The sequence below is a fragment of the Lichenostomus cassidix genome, chromosome 1Aa (assembly GCF_008360975.1).
Source record: "Lichenostomus cassidix isolate B80296 chromosome 1Aa, HeHo_3.0, whole genome shotgun sequence".
In the NCBI taxonomy this organism is placed as follows: domain Eukaryota; kingdom Metazoa; phylum Chordata; class Aves; order Passeriformes; family Meliphagidae; genus Lichenostomus; species Lichenostomus cassidix.
The window spans coordinates 14,628,976-14,648,406 of NC_139480.1; the positions used below are offsets into that span (position 1 = coordinate 14,628,976).

Sequence of the window (19,431 nt, forward strand, 5' to 3'; positions counted from 1 at the left end):
AAGTACTTTAGAGATACCTGATGAGAAATTTCTCTGTGCTTAAAAAATTGCTCTAGACAAGAGAAGGAAAGAAAGGAGACTTCAGGTGATAACCTCCTGAAAACAAAGAGCCAGATATGGTCAGAAGTTTCTGAATAAAATATCAGTAATATTTTCCTTGAGCTTCTACCACTGGAGTTATGTTTTAGATGTGTGCTGTATATACAGGGAGTATATCTCCTGTACATAAGAACATGTTAGTGTCTTCTGCATTCCCACTGTCGTTCCTTCTGTTTCCTGTGAGCTACCCAGGTGTTGACACTGAGGTTCTCTTACCATTATTTTGATGTACTACCTGAGATCATGCATTGAACTTGAATTACAGCAACAAGAATCTAGAAATGAAATTCAAAATGAATGTATTTTGATAATGTTTGTAGCTTTGGAGTTAAACTTTTTCAAAAATAAACGCTTAATTAATTAACCTTTTTAATTAAAGAAGTTTAATTTTAGAAAGATTTAAAATAATTGAAAAGAAGTTAAATTAAAGAATTTAAAATTAAACTTCTTCATTTCTGTATGTAAAACTATTAAAGTAGAGGACTTCAGTACATGATTTTGGGTTGGTATCTAGACCTGTCCTAGATATTGTGTGGCTACAGACATGTGTGGCTAATTAAATGGCATTTAATTTGCCTGGGCCTTAACTTCCCACCTGTGACATGGGAATGGTAGCACTTCCATCTCTCTCCAATCTGCTATGATGAGAAGTATTAGAGACTACTTAGATGCCATAATAATGGATTCAAATTAAATACATGACATATAAAATGATGGAGCTGTTATCATTATTGTGATTAACTATGAACAGGTTCAGGGCAACTGCACTGGCAGTCTTGGGAAAAAAAAGGGAAGAGTCTGTGCACGTGTGAGAGAGAGAAATTCCCCCTTTTCAATGTGTCAATACACACAGTAAGCCAGGCAAACTCACCTCTTTTCCCTTGACTCTTCTGCAATTGTCATAGCTGTTGGCTTTCCGGGCGCAATCACTACTGAGCTTTTTCCTTTGCCCGCCGGCCGGCCCGAGAGCATCCACCGGCCCCGCCCCGCCCCGCCCCGCCCGCCCGCCCGGCCGCTCCGCCGCGCCCCCTGGCGGCACCGCCACCGCCACCGCGCCGGTCCCGCCCCGTGCTCTGCGAAGCTGCGCGCGTTCGCTGCCGGGGCTTTTATCGTGCCTGCCCCGGGAGAATGAGCCCTCCTCACCGCGCCGGGCCTTGAAGCTTGGCCCCTGCGTGCCGTCCCACGCCGGCGCTGCGGTTGCTCGGGGACCGGGTCACTGACTCACGCGGAAGGAGGGGATTCCCCGGGCAGCCCGCGGGACGGGACAGAACGGAGCGGGAGTTTCCCTGCAGGAGCCAAGGGGGAAGACACCGGGGAGGCTCCTCACTCAGTAGCGCGGAGGGAGGAGATTCGCCGGACAGCCTGCGGGACGGGACGGAGCGGGAGTTGCTGTTCAGGGGCCAGGGGTGAAGAGAGCGGAGAGGCGCGAGAGCGAAATCGCTCGGGACGGCAGCCTGGGCACGCCTCCGGCGGGCACTTCCCGCCCCGCACGCTCCGGGGTCTCGCCGGCTGCGGTGCCGCTGTGCCCTGAGGGCTCCGCTGCTCCCCGGGCTCGCGCCGTCGGGCTCCCCGCGCCCGGGGCGGGCTCGCGCGGCTCCCGCTCGCGGTGACGTCACGCCCCGCTCCCGCCCCGCCGCTCCGGTGTGAGGGCGCATCCCGCGGGCGCGGAGCAGTGCGGACAGAGTTCCGCGCTCCGGGCCACGGGCGGCAGCGGCGTCGCGCTGTGGAGGCCAATTGGCGCCGCCTCTTCCCTCCTTCCCTCCCTCCTTGCCGCCCGCGTCGCTCTGTCCCATGTTCGGGCTGGAGAAGCCGGCGGGGCAGCAGAAGCCGGGCATAAGCGGTGGGCTTCCGAAGATGGCGTCCGTGGGGGATTTTACCGTGCTCAGCTCCAGCATCCCGGCCACCAAGGTGGAGCTCTCCGTGTCCTGCAGGTACGGTGGGAGCTCATGGCTGCGCCGCCCGCTCGCCCCGCGGCGTCGGAGGGCGCGGACGGGCGAGCGGGCAGGTGCCGCTCGCCCCGGGCTTGGCGGAGCGGGCAGGAGAAGGGGCAGCGCGGGACGCCCTCCGCAGTCCCGGCGCTGTGCGAGGCGCTCTCGCCGCTGCCCTCGGGCGCGGGGAGCTGCCGGTGCGGCCCCGGGCAGAGCCGGGCGCAGCCCGGGGCCGGGTGCCAGCCCGCTGCAGCCCGCTGGCCGCGCACCGGGCGTGTCCGCCGCAGGCTGCTGCCAGTGGACCCCGAGGGGCGAAGCGCCGGCTCCCGCGGCGGCTGCGGACTGTGCCGAGCGGGCAGTGGCTGCCGCCGCTGCGCATCGTGCCCGCGCCGCTGCCGGGGAGGGGAGTCGCGGCGGTGAGAGCGCAGGGCGCGTTATCCGGCAGGTATCTAACTTCTGGAGCTGTCCCAAGTGCCCTGGTGGGGACGGAGACCTCCCGTCCGGAGTAATCCTGTCATGGGTTCTTCGAGGCTCTCTTGCAAAACTTACGAGAATGGGCGTGTTGTCATGTTTTATCGTAACACTGCTACCGAGAAACTGAGGGAATGCCAAGCCGTAACGCTAACTGTAGTGTCGGTGGTTTTGTTCCTTTGACGCTTGTTTGTCGGTATTTCAAAAACCCTGCTTTTTTGCCGTGATGCAGAGATTTTCTCATTAGCGGTGTAAAAAACCTATTTTTGTGCGCTTTTTAATTCACGTCTTCGTTCACATTCCTCAACTTCCTTAAGTATTTCCTAGCAGTTGCAAAGCGGTGACTCCTTTCACCCAGCAGAGTTGGCAGCTTCTAGCGGAAAATTTGAACTGTCGGTTGTTTCCTGATGGGAAATGAGACAGAGTTGCTTCTACAATCGGTTGCTTTATTTTATAATGTAGCTTCCCAGAGCTGTTGCTCTTACCAGTACTACTACCAGGACAGAACAGCCGTGCTCTGAACTTAAATTGTCAGATCACTCCCTCTTTTTCATTAGTAAATAAAGTATGATTTGATGTTTCATCAAATGTGGGTTTCAAAAGAAGTCTGAAGTAGTGAGAAATAGTGTAAGATTAAATTGTAATACTGAAAAAGTCACTAGGCTGACATATAAACGCCCTGCTGTACTTGCTGGCTGTCTTTGCAAAGTTCACAAGCACCAACTATTGTCCGAGGAAGGGTGTGCTGCAATGTGTAAAAGCAATCCTGGACCTTTAGCATTACTTTTAAGTTCTTCAAATAGCCTGTCATAGTTACAAATGTCAGAGCATTTATGACCAAATTCACTTCTTATGGGAGTTCTTTTAATTCCAGGTACCATTTGTATATATCTGCAGTGTTTCACAGTGGTTTAAGAATCCATCAGGTAGTTACAAAGAAATGCAGGTATAGAACATAGTCAATTTCTGACATTACTTGTAGCTAATTTCAGTATATTTCAGTATATAGTTTACAGTGGCAGTTTCTCTGTAGATATCATTAAAAGCCATGTCAGTTTCGTTAAAACTCTTTCATTTGTCTTGATGTCAAGTGCAGAAGGGTGGGAATTTCCATGGAGATTCCTTTCTTCAGTGTGTGTTGGATGACAATTTTTGATTACAAAATCATGCTTCAAAGTGGAGTATAAAATGAACGACAGTAGGGCAGAAATTAATGATTAACACGTTTGTGATTCATCTGTAAACACATTCATTGGCTAAAGCTTGTGAAATGTGGTGTTAAATGAAATTGTGAAAGACTATAAGAGCAAACTGCAAAATTCAGAGAATGCTGAAAATTCTTTAATAATTAGCAGTTGTGTATTACTTAATACCTGGAGAGATACGCTTTTAAAACAATTTGGGTCGTGACATTTGTTTCCCTTGATACCTGAAGAGTTGTGGAACCAATTTGGTCATTAATTTACATCAGCAGTTATTAGGTGATAACTATTATTTATTCCTAGATTTTTTTCCCCTTGTTTTCCTTACGTGAGGCAAGTTCTTCCAGTTTGTACAGGGGGTGTAACTTGGTAGTCAGTGAAGCAGTGCAAGCTGTGCAACAAACTAAATTTGAGACTCTGGGCAATATTTGCTTGTCTCTTCTGTCTTTCTGTCTGTCTTCTTATTCAGTAATAATACAGTTTCTATTCATTTAGCTTTCAGTTCTGTGTGGTTTCTCTGTCAGCACTTCCCAAGTTAATTTGCCTGCATGCTCATACTGCCAGTGTTACCAAACAGTCATGTTCAGCACTATGCAGGTGGCATTGCACTACTTGCTATTCTCCAAGCCAGCCTGGTTTAGCTTCAGGGTCACATCAGGTAGCCTTTAGGAGAGGTGCATCTAATGGGATAAGAAATTGTCTGTGATAATTGTAAAATCCAGGAATGTTTTGGTTATCAAGCAATACTCTTTCTGGGATTTCTTTATAACTAAAAGCTTTTTATATCATTCCTATGGCTTATTGAATGCATTAGCTGTAGTGTTACAAATGCTAGAAAGGTAAGAAAGTAATTTAATTCTAGCTATTACTATTCAGTGCCTATCAAATACAAACTTCACAGTTATTTTCTGACTCCATAAGATGTAGTTTATCAGGAAGCAATAGTCTTTAACTCAAGAGGCAGATCTAATATGGCAGAAGAACTTACATGTGTTATCTAAAGGATCCTCTGGCATTGGTAATGGTCCACTGCTGTCTGGATCAATTGTTCTAGTAGCCATCTCCCTATGCATCCTGTCTCTCCCTTCATCACATGTCCTGAAGGGCATTCATGGTCTGATGAAAATGTTACTGTCACCTGCCAAGAAATCTTTATTTGTTGCTGCCTGGCATAATTTTGCCTAGTTGTCATGTGAAGGACCAAGACCTCGTCCCTCCAGTCTGTGTGGAAGAGAGGATATAGGATGGTCTCTGTCTTTTTCTTCACTACTGTTTTCCACCCCAAAGGTTCCTCTTCCTCTAAAAAAGTGTTTGCACTGCATACCTGTTATAAGCCTGTGACTAGACACAAATCTTCTCTTACCAGCGGTGTGTGCAAGCTTGTGGTCTTATGTGTGCTTCAGATAGGCTTCAAGCCTAAACATGTCATCCTTTTTTTCTCTCTGTTGATGTTCTCCACTGATTCCAGTCTAGTTAAGTCTTGGGAAAAGTTTATGTTCCATTCCCAACTTCCCTACTATTAGTGCAGTTACTATGTGTTTACTGAACTAGTTTATCTAATGCTGAGAACTGCAGGATTGTTCTTATATTATGTGTCTTGAAGTTTGTGCTCTGTGTGAACATGCAAAGTTCAATGTAGTTGTGATCTGTGTAATGTTTTTTTAATTTTTTTTTTAAATCTGTATAATGATGATTTCTGTTCATGGTGGTTACTGTATGGACTGATGTAGATTTTTTCCTGTACTACCTGATAAGCACAGCCATTCTGCAGTCTTACCTTAAAAAAAAGGTCAAGAGTTTTGTTATACCTCATGTTAATGTATATTAACTTACTGAATGAGAACTTATCAATCAGAATTATATTCTTGAGAGTGTTTTTTTTAATATCAACAGGAAAGTGAAGCTGTAGTTTCATAATTTTATGACTTCTAGTAGTGTATCAGAGATGACATGGTTATCCGAAAGATGGTAGAAGTCTTGTAAAATATTGACACAGTACAGGGTCACAGTACTTTGCTAATTCAGAAAGTTTGTTATGATAATATTGCTCTGAAAGGCTTCATGTTCAATCGGGTGATGTGTCCTTACTGTTCCAGGTTTATGTTGGATAGGCTCTATGTGTGTAAAGGCACCATAAACTCCTTGTCATATTTGATTCAACAGAAATACAGTTGTTTGCCCATGCCTGTTTTGGATCAGTTCTGTGCTGCTTCACAATTTGTACAGAAATCTAACATTAATGAATGAGCTGAATGGAATTAAGCATCCCCTGTTCTCAGTAATTAAGATAATTTAATTTCAAGTTTCTTGCACAGAGGAACAAAACATACTAGTTCATAATTTTTCCTTTTGTTTGGCAGTCTGAAAGTCTTAACCAGCCACTTCCTAATGTTTGCAATACCTAAATGTACATTTAATTATAGCTTTGATTGTTCTAGGCATTGATTTCTGGCCAGATTACATCTCTCCAGCCATCATACTTGCCTCCTGGGTTTTTTAAAAATATTAATAATTTGTTAGAAGTGCCTGTCACAGAAAGATACGATGATAAAAAAATATTAATAACAAATTATTTGAGCTTGTAACTCTGTGTAGTACAAAATGCAAAATATAAAATTAACTTTGATTGTAAATCTGGTTTTCATTTTCCTGCTCTTTGTGTGTGTGTGTTTCCGGGTTGGATTAAAAGTCCATGGAGTGGTTATGTGTGACTGGCAACAGAAGGTTGATCTTACGTGTTTTTTCATTGAAATGATTCAAAATGCAGCTATGTAACTTCTAGAATTTAAGGCAGATCTTTTGCACAGGAAATTCAGTCTTGTGATTGCCAGTGATAGGAAAGATGGGTGCTAATGTCTTTACAAACAATTCCATGGGTGAGCGTCTTTAGGAGAAATGGGTGTTAATATCTTTGAAATGGGTCTTGATGTCTTTACCAACCTCAAGCCACACAAGTTTGTTACAGAATTCAGACAGTTTGACTCCTGAACTTTAGGTTAATAGACAAATGGGTTAGCACAAAATCTATTTCAGAACCCACATAGCCTGAATTTCTAAACTGGAGCAAAATGACACGTTCAAGAGGGGAATATGTGGTAGGTGGTTCGGGAAGGCTGTACATTCCCAGTACCTCAGCCAGTGGGGAAAGGAAGAGGGCAATATGGCCGGGAGTTTAGGATAAAATGAGACTGTGTCCTCTGAAACCTTGAGAGAGAAACCCGACGGGCATGTGCCCCAGTGGACTCTCTCCCATTATTCAGATAAAGTTGCAGGGCTCCTCTGTCTCCTTTGTGGACGTGGCTTTTCAGAGCATGATTTTCTGCACGCTAGGGACAGGCTGTTATAACTCACCCCTGAGATGGGGTAACTAAAAGTGCTTGCTAGATCCCTTTGGGGTGGATTAAAGTGAAATAACACTGAATGACCAGTGTGTACACATGTGGCAGGTTTATTTCAGAGCAGTTTGGCTGCAGTGGAAAGGAGGTGTGTATCGGTTTCGGTTATTATCTGTAGAAATATATACAAGAATAAATATATCACTTAGGTAAACATACAAATAAAAGAAAGAACAGGGTAAGAGTACATAAAGGAGAGGAAATAGATCCGTGGATCTACCCGTGGATCCAGCAGTGAGGCTCAATTGTTGCCATTTCGATGTCCATTGATCAAAGTGGTGGTCACAGTCTTTATTCGTCGTGAGTGTAGAAGTTCCCGAAAAAAAGGTTCAGTGGGTTAATATATGTTCAGGTGGGAAGGCCCAGGTACCTCTCCTGGGAGTGGAGTTTTACAAATGCTGTCGAACTTGCACAGTCTGGGGATGCTTTGGAAGTCTTTGACAATTTGTCTAAGATATGACCACTGTTTCTCTTGACTGCATAGTCGAGCTAGTTGTGGCTTATCTGAAGGAATGAATACCTTCAGGCTTACGTGTGAATGTCCCGATACCTCCCCCAGGGGGTGGTTTTACACCTGAGCCTTATCAAGAGAGGACATTGGCATGATAAAAAGCATTACCTCACCTTGCAGGATCTGCTTCTTACCGACCCTTTCCTTTATCTGGCTCAAAAAAGACGGTTGTTGATAAGCAAAGCTCGGCTTGTTGTGGTCATTCTCTGGTGCTGGGTGTGCACCTCCTTTGCACATGGGTTGTTCTTGTGAAGATCAGTGGTTTCACCACACAACCAAAAATCTTCTCCCCTTTGTTTAAGGGGTGGAAATCTGGCCTCAGCAGAGCACCTGCTGCTTTTACAAATCTGATTGTTTGAGTCATTAACCTTTAACATTTCAGTCTCTCACACAGGCTTCAGCTTTCAGGCAACTTTGCAAGTCTCAGGACTTGTCAGGTTTTGTCTGAACTTGTCTTAGCCAACATTGAGCTTTGTTTGGTTTTACTTGGCTGCAAACACAAACCCAGTATCTTTTTTCTAGCTACTATGTGGCTCCTTCTTAGTTCGTTTCTCTTTGGCTTGTCCTTGTATAATTGTGTAGTATAACCACATTTCTTTCAGCAGATAGTAGTAGCAAGTAGTTATTCTGAGTATAATGGTGTATTTGTGACCCTCGCAGAATGGTGTAGTGCAGAGGAGCAGCGTCACTGTGATAGCAGAGTTCTTGCAAGTGGGGACACATGATGGGAGTGTGGCAGCAGAGGGTGAAAAGAGGGTGCTCAGGGTGTCGCCTTACTGGGGACACCAGTGCTGTAAAGAGGTCACTAGTGATTGGTAAAGAAGTGCATCTTGGCAGCTGGGCAAAATCAAAAGTGCTGAGAGAGCAAGGCTCAAGCATATGTAATACAGGCTATATATGGTGTACAGTAAGTGTATTATGTAGAATGGAGTTTCAGATGGTTGGAAATTATATAGTTTCAGTGACAAAATGAATGAAGTAAGAGTATGTTAACTCAGCTGGGGGTCCTTGGAGTGGGGAAGAAGTCATCAACATCATACTCCTTCTGAGACCACCTCTTCCACCCCTGCCACCACTGAAAACTTCGAGGTTCTCCCCAGACAGGAGGTGAGACACTGATGGGTGGCTCACTGTAACATCCTCCCTCAGGTGAAGCCCACAGTCCTAGGCCTCAAAAGGTGGTATACAGGGAAGCCTGGCAGCAGGAAAAGATCTACGTACTAGGAAATGTGCAATGGCTTTGTGTATTTTATGAAGACTTCCTGTGGTAGTGTTATTTTCTTCATTTTCTTCTCTGCCTATCTGAACAATGGCTCACCCAACAGTCCTGCAATGACAGAGAAGGGATGAATATTACATTGATGGTATAGATTTGCTTTCTAAATTACTTCTTTGAGGTATACCTTTTAAAAAGTTGTTTCAGAAAAACCATGCAAAACCAATCTGTATGTTTTATATGTTGTTATACATTAACAAAACTCTGTATTAACTGTATTATACATTCCCTAAGAAATTGATCTTGAGTAGTGCAGCATATCCACAGATTTGGATGGTCTGGGTGAAAGTAACTGGAAAGGGCTAGTGAGTTGACACTAGATTAAAAAGTTCTTTCAACCACCAGCAGTCTTCAGTGCTGTCTCAGAGGATACATCACCAGGAACTCAGAGCCAGAGATTGTTTGCCTGCCTAGCCTTAACAACATAAATGGGGATGATTTATTCTGTTGGTTTCTAATAGTAATTGGCTTGGTACTGAAGCAGAGTTCCACCAGTTTGTGATAGTAGTAAATGGACTTTTTTTTATTTAAACTCAAGATTGTGTTCAGTTCTGTTTCATTTGCAAAGATGTATTTTTATAACCCAGTACTTCCTGTCTGTTTCAACAGATTTCCCATAAAACTATTGCTATGTTAGAGTAAATAAACTTGGCAGTTCCTTTGGGGTTTTTTTTAACCCCCAGGAATAGTCAGCAGTTTTAATAGGGGTTTCATCCTAAAATTGTTTGTGTACATCTAGCCAGAGATGGCTTTCTGTGTGTTTTCATAAAACTTATGGAAGCACTGCTGGTTTTACCCTTCTCATTGCTTCTCCCTTTCTTTTTTCCCTTATGGCTTCTGAATCAATATATTCTTAGCTTGACAATGAAAGTTGCTGTGAGGCCGAAAGTTATTTCTTTGTCTTCTGGTGAACAAGAAGAGTGAATTACTTTTCCAAGCGTTATGAAGAGATATTGTGAATGTTTTCTTAAGCTGGCACATCAGAGATTTGTTTGCTTTCTTTCTGGTTCTTCTAGTGCCCCAAAGAGTGGAGATGATTTGAACAGAAAGGAGCAGGTCATCCTAATTGCCTGTTAGTCAGTGGAGTCACTGTTGTCTCACCTGTGAACCTCTTCTAAGAGAGCCTGTTATTTTGTCAAGAAGGTAAAATTCTGAGAAATTGTCTGGTCTGCTCTTCCATCCAGGGCATTCTATATCTAGAGATGTGGAGGCTAATAGCTTGCTTTGCTGTGCTCTGACAATACAGGAGAGAGTAAATAGCTGTGGAAGGGTGACTACTTAAGCTGCTGCTGCAGTTTGTGAAATTACTCTGCAGGTAGGTCAAGTGGGCTCTGCACTCGAGTGGACTCTTTGGATGATACGTTATCTTAGGACTGATCCTTGCAAATTCAGTGATATCATTAAGGCTGAGGGGCAGTGCCTGCTAGGTTAATACAGTTATGTTGCAGTTACGTTACAATTAATAGTACTATGGATATTATTCCGCACATTAAAAAGTGATTGAGATGCTCCTTTCTTTATCAGGATCTTCCTTGAAAAAGTGACAAGGGCCCATCATTAAGTGAGGGAAACAGAAATGCCTTTGTATAATGAACTAGGGACAGTTCCTTTTCCCATGGATTGATACATATGTGAAAGAAGCAGTGTATGCTTATAATATATAATACGAATATAGTATATTAAAAATTTATATTTTCTAAAAATTAAAAATTATTTTTCATTAGTAACTTCTGTGTTTGCAAGCTGCTGAGTGCTTTATTTCATGACCAAGGAATCTTTGTGTGCATTTAACTGTAATCTAAAGAGGAAGAGAAATATAAAGCCGTTACACCCAGAGAGATTCTCACTTGTTAATCTGAAGTAAACCACATTTTTACCATCAGGGATTTCAGAGCTGTTGAAAGCAATGTATGAATAAGTCTTTTTCTAGTCCATCCAGGTGGGTTTCTTTTGTTTGTTTGTTTTTTGAAACTAGAGAAGCACATTTTAAACTGCTTAGTTCTGTAGTTACTGTGGTCTGTTCTTCAGTGCCAGAATTCTGTAATTTCTGACAGGGGAATTTGATTTACTTCTGCTTAGCAGTTTCGTGTAACAAAGGGTTAAAAAAAAACTTACAGAGAAGGATGTTCAGATATTGATCACTAAAATAAAGTAAAATTTGAAGGAAAGTATATGTGGACAAGGTGAGGAACTCCTACTTTTCAGCATACATCTGGCAACGTACATGTAACTCATAGTGGATTAGAGGTGTAGAAAGCAGCATAGGCTGTAATGATTTCTGGTCAGCTACAACTGCTAACTAGATCAGTGAATCTTGAAGCATCTGATTTATACATATGAGTTGTTTTAGATTAAACAGTACCAGGCACTTCGCATTAGAAGCATTTCTTTAGTGAGAGGGTGGTGGAATGCTGGAACAGGCATCCTAGAGAGGTAGTCAGTTCCCCAAGCCTGTCAGTGTTTAACAGGCATTTGGACAATGCCTTTAACACCATGTTGTATCTTTTGGTCAGCCCTGAAGTGCTTGGGCTGTTGGACTGGATGATCATTGTAGGCTCCTTCCAACTGAAATGTTCTATTCTGAAAAGCATTTTGAGTGCTGGACTATTATTTTATAAAACTTATTTTGATAAATTTTTATCGAGTTTATGAAACTATGTGAGAAAGTGATTCTGTGAGGCATAGCTGATTATGTTTTAACTTATCTTATTTACTGATCACTTTCTTCCCTGCCCTGGGGAAATTGCTCTCATTATACAGAAAAAAAAAATTATCCCAGCATTTCCAGTGCTCTTGCCATGGCTCCTATTTGGTTTTTGGGTTTTTTTTTTTCCCCTAGATATCTATGCTGTTGCAAGTTTTTTGGACGGTCTGCTCCAAAAGGGGCAGGTGCTGAATGAATTCCTTCAAGATCAGTGCTGGTAGAATAATGCTTTCTGCACAGATGTTCCTAGACTTCCTTGCTGTGTGTGTTTGATGTGCATGTTTCTGCAGAAAAAGTTTGTTGGTTTTTTTTTTCCGTCTCTCATAGTTGATAGCAATTCCTTTTCTTTTTGCATTCTTTATCTGAAAGGCTTAATGGGTATAGAAAAAAAATATACTCACTATGTTAATTTAAGATATAAGTCTGTTTCTCTTGATACTGTGATTAGGAGAAAGAAAAAGGAGTTTTAGGTATTTCTGGTTTCTGAGTTTGTGAGCTTTCCTGAGACAAAACAGTGTACTACCAAAAAGAATGTTTTGCTCATGAAAAAGGGGAAAAATACGCTCTGTGTTGCTCAGCCTGTGCAGAAAGTACCAATGAAAATTAAGAGTACAAAGACTACCTAGTAAAGTTGTAGAAATACATCCAGTCTGCTTTCTATTTTGTGTTACCATTTCTTGTGGTTGTAGATTGCTCCATGCTTATGTACCATGCAGTTTTCTTGTATTTAAAAGAGCATGTCGATTGTTATCCCCCTGAAATGAAAATGCACAAATGAAATTGAGCAGCCTATTGAGTTGTGTGGTGATTTAGTGGCCAAATCACTCTTTTTTTCCATTTTTTTTTCTCCTGTTGGCACTTTTCCTTTAGAGTTCCTTTTTAAATTGGCTGCATTGCTTGAACAGCCTGCTAACTTCTTATGTTACTATTTTGTATTTATCTGTATGATTTGGACAATCAGGCATGTCTGCAAACTTTGCTGAAGACATTGTTTATTTGTAGGAAAATGTGTGGAGGGTGTTTCAGGTTGTACTAGTTCAAAATGGTGAATTGATGACACGTACTGACCTGAATTACAGTGTTAAACTTGGGTATCTCTACGCTTACAGTCCTTTTGTGGATCCTGTTTGTGTAGAAATGTTCTTAACTCACAAAGTGTCTCAGAGCAGCTGATGGTTGGTGACAAGGAATGTTCTCAGGAAATATTACTTATCCTTACCTTGGTTTTTAGGCTGTTTCCATGGTGGCTGCTTTTTGCAGCTGCTGGAATAAAAGGGTCAGGATAGACTGAGTTTTACAGTACCAGCCCAGTCTTTATATTAGTATGTATATGGGAAAAGAGAGGAGAAAAAAAAAACTTAGAAGGAACACAATAAGAGTAGGAAATATCTAAAAAATTCGAACCACCTTACCTTAGTATAAGTGTGACTAAAATTCCTTGATCTGAATCTGCAGTGAAAAGCACTAAGATACCAATTATAAGGTCACTGTATAGTTACTATGCTGAGGAATTAAAATTGTTTGGAATTCTAATGGTGAATATGGGAGGCCTGTTCCAAAATCTAATGAACTATTTCTGTCATATAACTCTAATTTTGAGGTTTTATTGCAATTCATTTTGGGATAATCTAATTCTACCTACCATGAATTAACGGTATATCTAGGTGTGCATAATTAAAGAGGAATAGGAGGCAATTTTCATTTTGGGTTTGCAATTCTGATATTACAGAATTTACTGTAAAGATAGATAGAACTTACTATCTTTTAAAGCATTGTGTAGTGATTGTTGTCAAATACCGACTTGGATTCACTGACTTTCCTGGGTTTCTTAATACTTCCAATTTATATTTGCATGATTTTTGTTAAGGTAGAATACAGCTTCTCTGAGTATAATTGTATGCATATGCAAAAATCACACTTCTGAATGGACTAGAGAATTTCCGAAGAATTGGTGCCTGCAGAACTCAAGTTCATTCACAAGTACTAATATTTATGCTAGTGCCTACTTTGGCACTAAAATGATTAAATAAAACAGATCTGCCCAATGTTCATTTGAAGCTGTTTTTTGTTCATATTGCTTGTCCTGAAATGTGAACTTGGCAATACTTAAATTTGGAATATGGTATCTTTTCATTGTTGAAGTCATAAGTGGACTGCTTAGAACACCTGTATTGAATAAAATATTAATACACTTTTCAGTACTGTTCAATAGCACAAAAATAATGATTTAGACCTGAATGAGAGTAGTAAATGGTGGCCCTTGAAGAGGCTCTACTAATTATTAAAAATAATAAGATATAAGGGATGTAAACTGCTAATTTAATCCTTCCTTTTGCCCTTGGGTAGGATCAAATAACTTACTAGAAATTATAGCTATCTGACATATTCTTGAAGACAATGGAGCTTTCACATCATGTCTGTCCACCTTTAACAGTGAAAGATGGTAAAAAAATGGAGTAAAGTTCAACTTCTATGCATGTGGTGCAGAAGATTCAATTTATGGTTAAACCTGGTCCCACTTGCTCTGTCTATGAGGTCAGCTTCAACCTGTAGCACTGTTTCCCTCGTAGATATAGTCTATATACTTCCAATTATTTCTGTTTTCAATGAGCTCCAGTGGCTCCATATTTGTCTTAGATTGCAAGAAATTGGAGCATCCAAAACATTATTGCTTGAATTGAGTGTTTACCTGCATTGTGAAGACCAGACAGTCTAAAATGGCATTTTTGTTTGTGTATTCCAGTATGCCTTTTTCCCAAAGGTACAAGACTCCTGACTATTCAATTTGTGGTGAGCTGTGATGTCTAGGACTATTTTTGACATAACTACTGTATATTCAGCTACATGTGGCTATGCTGCATTTTTGCCATTAAATTTAATACCTTCCAAAGTTTAATAGTGCTTTCTTGTCCCTGTTCAATGGCGTCTTGTTATCAGAACATTTTTCTAGTCTGTTAAGATAATTTTTAATTTCTTTTTTAATTGTGAAATATTGGTAACTATTCTGAGAATAGTTTCTGGTCAGTCCTGATTCTTCAGAATTGTTGATTTAAGTTCATTTAAGTGTGTATGATTCTCAGTTGGCTGAAGTGTGCTTGTGATATTGGGACTGTGTTCCATAACAAAATTAATATTTATTCCTAGGTATTCTATGGATAATTAGAAAACCCCTAGGTTTGATGTGTGTCCTATGTGTGGTTTAGTTCTCTTTACCTTACTTGTCCATGATAGATTCTTAGAGATACCTCCTGATGGCTCTGAAATCTCATAGCCATTCTTTTGAATAAAGTCCAAAGTTTTTGGGTTGAACTGGGAAGTTAATTTCTAGTAGACGTTTGTGATTTAAAGTTATTTCTCTGCCTGACGCCTTTTACATGTATGTATAATATACTTGAGGTGGCTTTTTGGTTTATGGTATTGGAGTATATAAGCCACAGTTGGCTCAAATCCAAAATGGATAATAATATGAAATGTGAGCTGACTCTAGTGTTAGTGCTAAGTCTTGTGTATTAGGAGAGCAGAAGACTAAGCTGAGTCTTGATTAAAAATGTAAAAAATGTATATGCATTGGTATCTGATTTGCATATTTCAATTTTTTTTATACCTAAGATTATTTTTATCTCTTTTTTTTTTTATAGAAATCTTTTGGACAGAGATACATTTTCTAAATCTGATCCGAGTGAGTATATAGTATTTTACTGTTTCTTATTATTATCTGTTCTAAATGTGCAAACACCGGAATAAAATTAGATGGGTGATTTTCTTCAGTGTCAGTTACGTTTACATTGTCTTTGTGACAATTACTTAAAATAATTAAGTTACACTTGAATGAGTTACACTTATAGTTAATGTTATACGAACTGGAATTTTAAAGACTGTTTTTAAAATTACTTTTCTGAGCTAAATAGCCCCTTATTTAGCATTCAACTTAAAGTTTTCTAAAATTAATAAATTCTGGAAAGTTGGGTTGTTTCTTTTTTAGTATCTGTTGGTTTAGATCTTGTTTTCAAAGCTATTAGGCAAAGTACTAAATAAACTAGAAGGATTTGTTGCTGCTAGTGCGTACTGTCCACTAATCTTAGAGTCAAATGCTGAAAAATAAAATGAAGTTAATTAATCTCTGGGAAAGACTGCCTTTAGTGATCAAAAATGGTATGATGGTTTTTGAATTAATCTTTTCAGAATTGTAAGCTAGTGACACTCGCTTTCCTCATAAGCTGTATTATGACTGGATCCCTCAAAACTCTCATGTCTATGAATTTATGATGGGGCTTTTGATTTAAAATCCATTACTATCTTCCTGTATTAAATGCCTTATAAAAATTTTAATCAAGGAACTGAGATCACAAAAAAATTCCTTTCTTTTCTGATAATGTCATTCAAAGGAGCTCTGTAATGTTAATAGACTGGTACTTAGGTTGTGGTGTCATCCTGTGTCCCTTACAACTCTCCATTTGTTTTTTTCTATGAGCTCAATTTCTTTAATTAAGCCTGGGCTTTTCTCCCTTAGGATGCCACATACTGTGCTTGCTGGCAGTGGAAATAACCCGAGACACATATACTTTTATCAAGTGTCTTGGCATGCAACCATGTCCTGATATTTGAATACTGAGTCATGTATCACTATGAAACATTTGATTACTTTTGTTAGAGTATATGTTTCCATTCTGCTCCAAAAATTTCTTGAGATTCCACAATATACTTTTGAGGGGAAAAGCTTCTACTTCCTGGGGAAAAACCACAAGAAGTTAGGAGTACCTTTGACATTTCTACTGTAAATATTTTTTTAAAAAACAAACAAACAGGAGACATAGGCAATACTATACCTCTGGTTTAGGGAGATCACACAGAAGCAAAACCAAGTATTTGCATATTAATAAAAATTTTTAGTTGGCTTAGAAAAACAGTAAAAATTATTGAGGGTTGGATTAGATGATCGTCAGAGGACCCTAACAATTTTGTGATTCTGTGAAAACAGAATCTTATATACTGTTTTGAAGCAGTCATACTGTTTTGAAGAGTGCTCAGTGACCAATTGCCCCAAATGCATTCAGAGATCTCTCATACTGGCAAAAGTGATACAGTGTCTATGGTTTTTAAGCTCAGATGTTACTAAGGACAAGTGCTTCAAGTTTTTATCAGATGGGGAACTGTATTAGGTATAAATTGAGTGTCAGGGGACTGCAGTGTGATCTGTGTGGGAGAATGCCATGAACCACCCTGTGACAGTCCCAGCTGGTTCCAGTCAGCTCTGAAAACCACGTGAGTAGTGTTTGCCTGCTGGAACTTCTGCCAGCCAGGGGAGCACACAGTGCCCTGCCCCAGCATATTGGAGTAAAAAAGAGTCAGCAGTTGTGAGCTAGAGACAGAGCTGCTGAAGATACTGCCAGAGCCACATGTGTGGAGATCAACTGCTGGAAATGCCTTTTTGAAAGGAGATGTTCCATGCAAAGGGCAGTACCTCCAAAGGCTCTGTAGTCTGCGCGCAGCTCAACCCTGTGCAGGTGGGTGAAACAAAATTATGGTGGCTGGTGGGTGACCCCTTCTGGGGAAAACATGGAAACAAAGTGGCAGGAAAACCAAAAGAAATCTTGGTATCTGTTTTAAAATGTTTCTGAGAAGTAAACTGGTGGGTTTTCTTTTATGGATTCGGAGTATATGGAAATATTCTTAAAGTATCATAACCTTGTTTGTCAATTTGCAACACACTGCTTTTTTGATTATGGTAAATAGCTTATTTAAAGCACTCAAATTGGTGGTGTACTTTGTGGTTACCCACTTATTCTGCCAATCAGGCCTGTCTGTCACCGGTTAGCAGTACAAAACCACTTAGTACAGTAATACTATCCTTGTTGAAGAGAGAAGGGGGAAACTATTGGCTCTGGAAGTGCTAATACTGCATTTGCACTCAAAAAATTACTTGTCAGAGCAGCTTTGATTTTGGGTACTCTCCAAACAGTGTACATCCAGTTTTAGTACTCTGCAGGTTTTTTGAATAGCCAGTTTAGTTTGTTTGCTTGTACTGTCCTTTAGTTGGGTACAGAGATATGGCTCTACTGTAAAAGGGGTGAGTAAGTAGCATAAAAGATTCTTGTTCTTTTGTATTTGGAAGTACAGCAGGACAAATTTCCCCAATGGCTGTTGGTTTGGGCAAAGGCCATTCTTAGGCTGCTCTGTATACAGTAACTTTATCCTGTAGCTAAAAAGGTGTCAAAACCAGCATCCTGCCATTCCAACAGGATCCACTTCTACAGCCACTGAATTTGCAGCTATTAGATTGCATACAAGATAGAACCATGTAGAATCATTGTGTATGTTGAGTTCTCATTGCATTTGACTAGGCTAGTTCTAGTATGTTTTTCATACTCCACTGCATTTATCTAAGAATCGTACTGATAGTGAAAGTCCAATTTTATCTTCTTGGTCTTTTTCTCAGAGGGACACACATGAATGTAGTTGACTTCCATGTCAATATAAACAGCCTTCTCCTGAAATTAAAAAGGAATTTAATTTCTCAGGTTCTCTTAGGAGATATGCTTGGCCTTTTTTTGATACTGTAATTGCTACTCAGTATTCCAATTCCAATCACTTTCCTGCAATCTAGAATATTCATGCCAAGAGGAATCTCTAGAGGAAAGTGACAGAAATAACTGTAGAGTAGAGATAGTAGATATAGATGGGACAGGCTTGGATAGCCCTTGTTCATGCAGTATTTTAAACAATACCAAAGCCTCTTACTTGCAGTGCTTTCTGCTCAGTGGAGTCAAAGCAAGTAATCTATGCTGATTTACTATACTGTACTTTACATTTGGACCATTCTGCTCTCCCAGTTTGGAGTCCATTTTTTCTAGGAATATTTTTGAAAAAGTCTATGGGTTTTGTTGGATTTTTGTTTTCTTGTAGACAGCTGAGCTAAAGTAGTGCTTCCCTGATGAGATGGGGATAAGGCCTGCAGAGGAGATAAAAATTAATGATTTTGGCATTTTTCTTCTGTCTAATGATGGGCAGAATTGTTTTCTTCCCGTGCTCTGCTCAAGCTGAGCCCTGCAGAGCTGTGCTGGCAGCAGCACAGTTGAGATGAAATGTCCTCCTGTGGAACCCTGTAACTCCTGAATATTGATCATCAAAAAACTCCAATATGAAAGACTGAAGACATAAAAACTCTTCTCTGGGGATCTCCCCATGGAGGATAGTAAGAAGAAGAATCTCTTGGCAGCTGGGGCAAAGGGACCTTAGGGAAGTTCTACCTAGAAGGTATAAAAGTTGGTCAGTGAACAGTATTGGGGAGCCCTGCTAGAACTGCTACCATGAAAAGATGTAGGTATCATGGGAAAAAGCTCAACTGTATTGTGGGTAAGTCTTCCTTGAAATGGAATAGATGTGTTGTTATGTTTGGGAAAACTGAGATGGGCAGTGTTGATGTAGCAGTAGTTGCCAAGCTTAAGGATAAGCACATACGCATTGAAGGGGAAAGGAACAGAGCAGGAAAGGGAGGCCCAGTTTATCTGGGAAAATAGAAAGGTGCAGGCTGTAACAATCTATAACATTTTGGGAACTGTATCTACAACAGAGTAATAACTGTTAACATTTCCACCCTCTTCTTCATTGCAAGATTTAATTAAATTGACCTTGAATGTGGTATTGTGGTATCAGTGTCCAGAGTTAAAAATTACTAAATGTTAATATTCCTGACTATAGACGTAGATGTATCTTTTCTTGGAAGAGCTCATATGTCAAAGCCTTCCAAAAGGTTTCTGTTACTCTTCATCAGTGTACTGCTCTGAACTTTCTCACTGCTCCCTCATTTTTTAAGATTATGAGAAAAAAACTGGTTTTTTTAGCTCC

General features: G+C 40.6%; 1 protein-coding gene across 1 annotated transcript in view; it reads left to right on the top strand.

Moving 5' to 3' along the window:
• The first annotated feature begins 1,176 nt into the window (after nt 1–1,176).
• The window catches only part of CPNE8 (copine 8), a 77,349-nt gene continuing 59,094 nt past the window's right edge, over nt 1,177–19,431 (top strand). The window contains exons 1-2 of the mRNA XM_085041315.1: nt 1,177–2,030; nt 15,225–15,265. Coding sequence (XP_084897441.1) covers nt 1,891–2,030; nt 15,225–15,265 — 181 coding nt within the window. The 5' untranslated portion in view covers nt 1,177–1,890. The remainder of the gene's footprint in view (nt 2,031–15,224; nt 15,266–19,431) is intronic.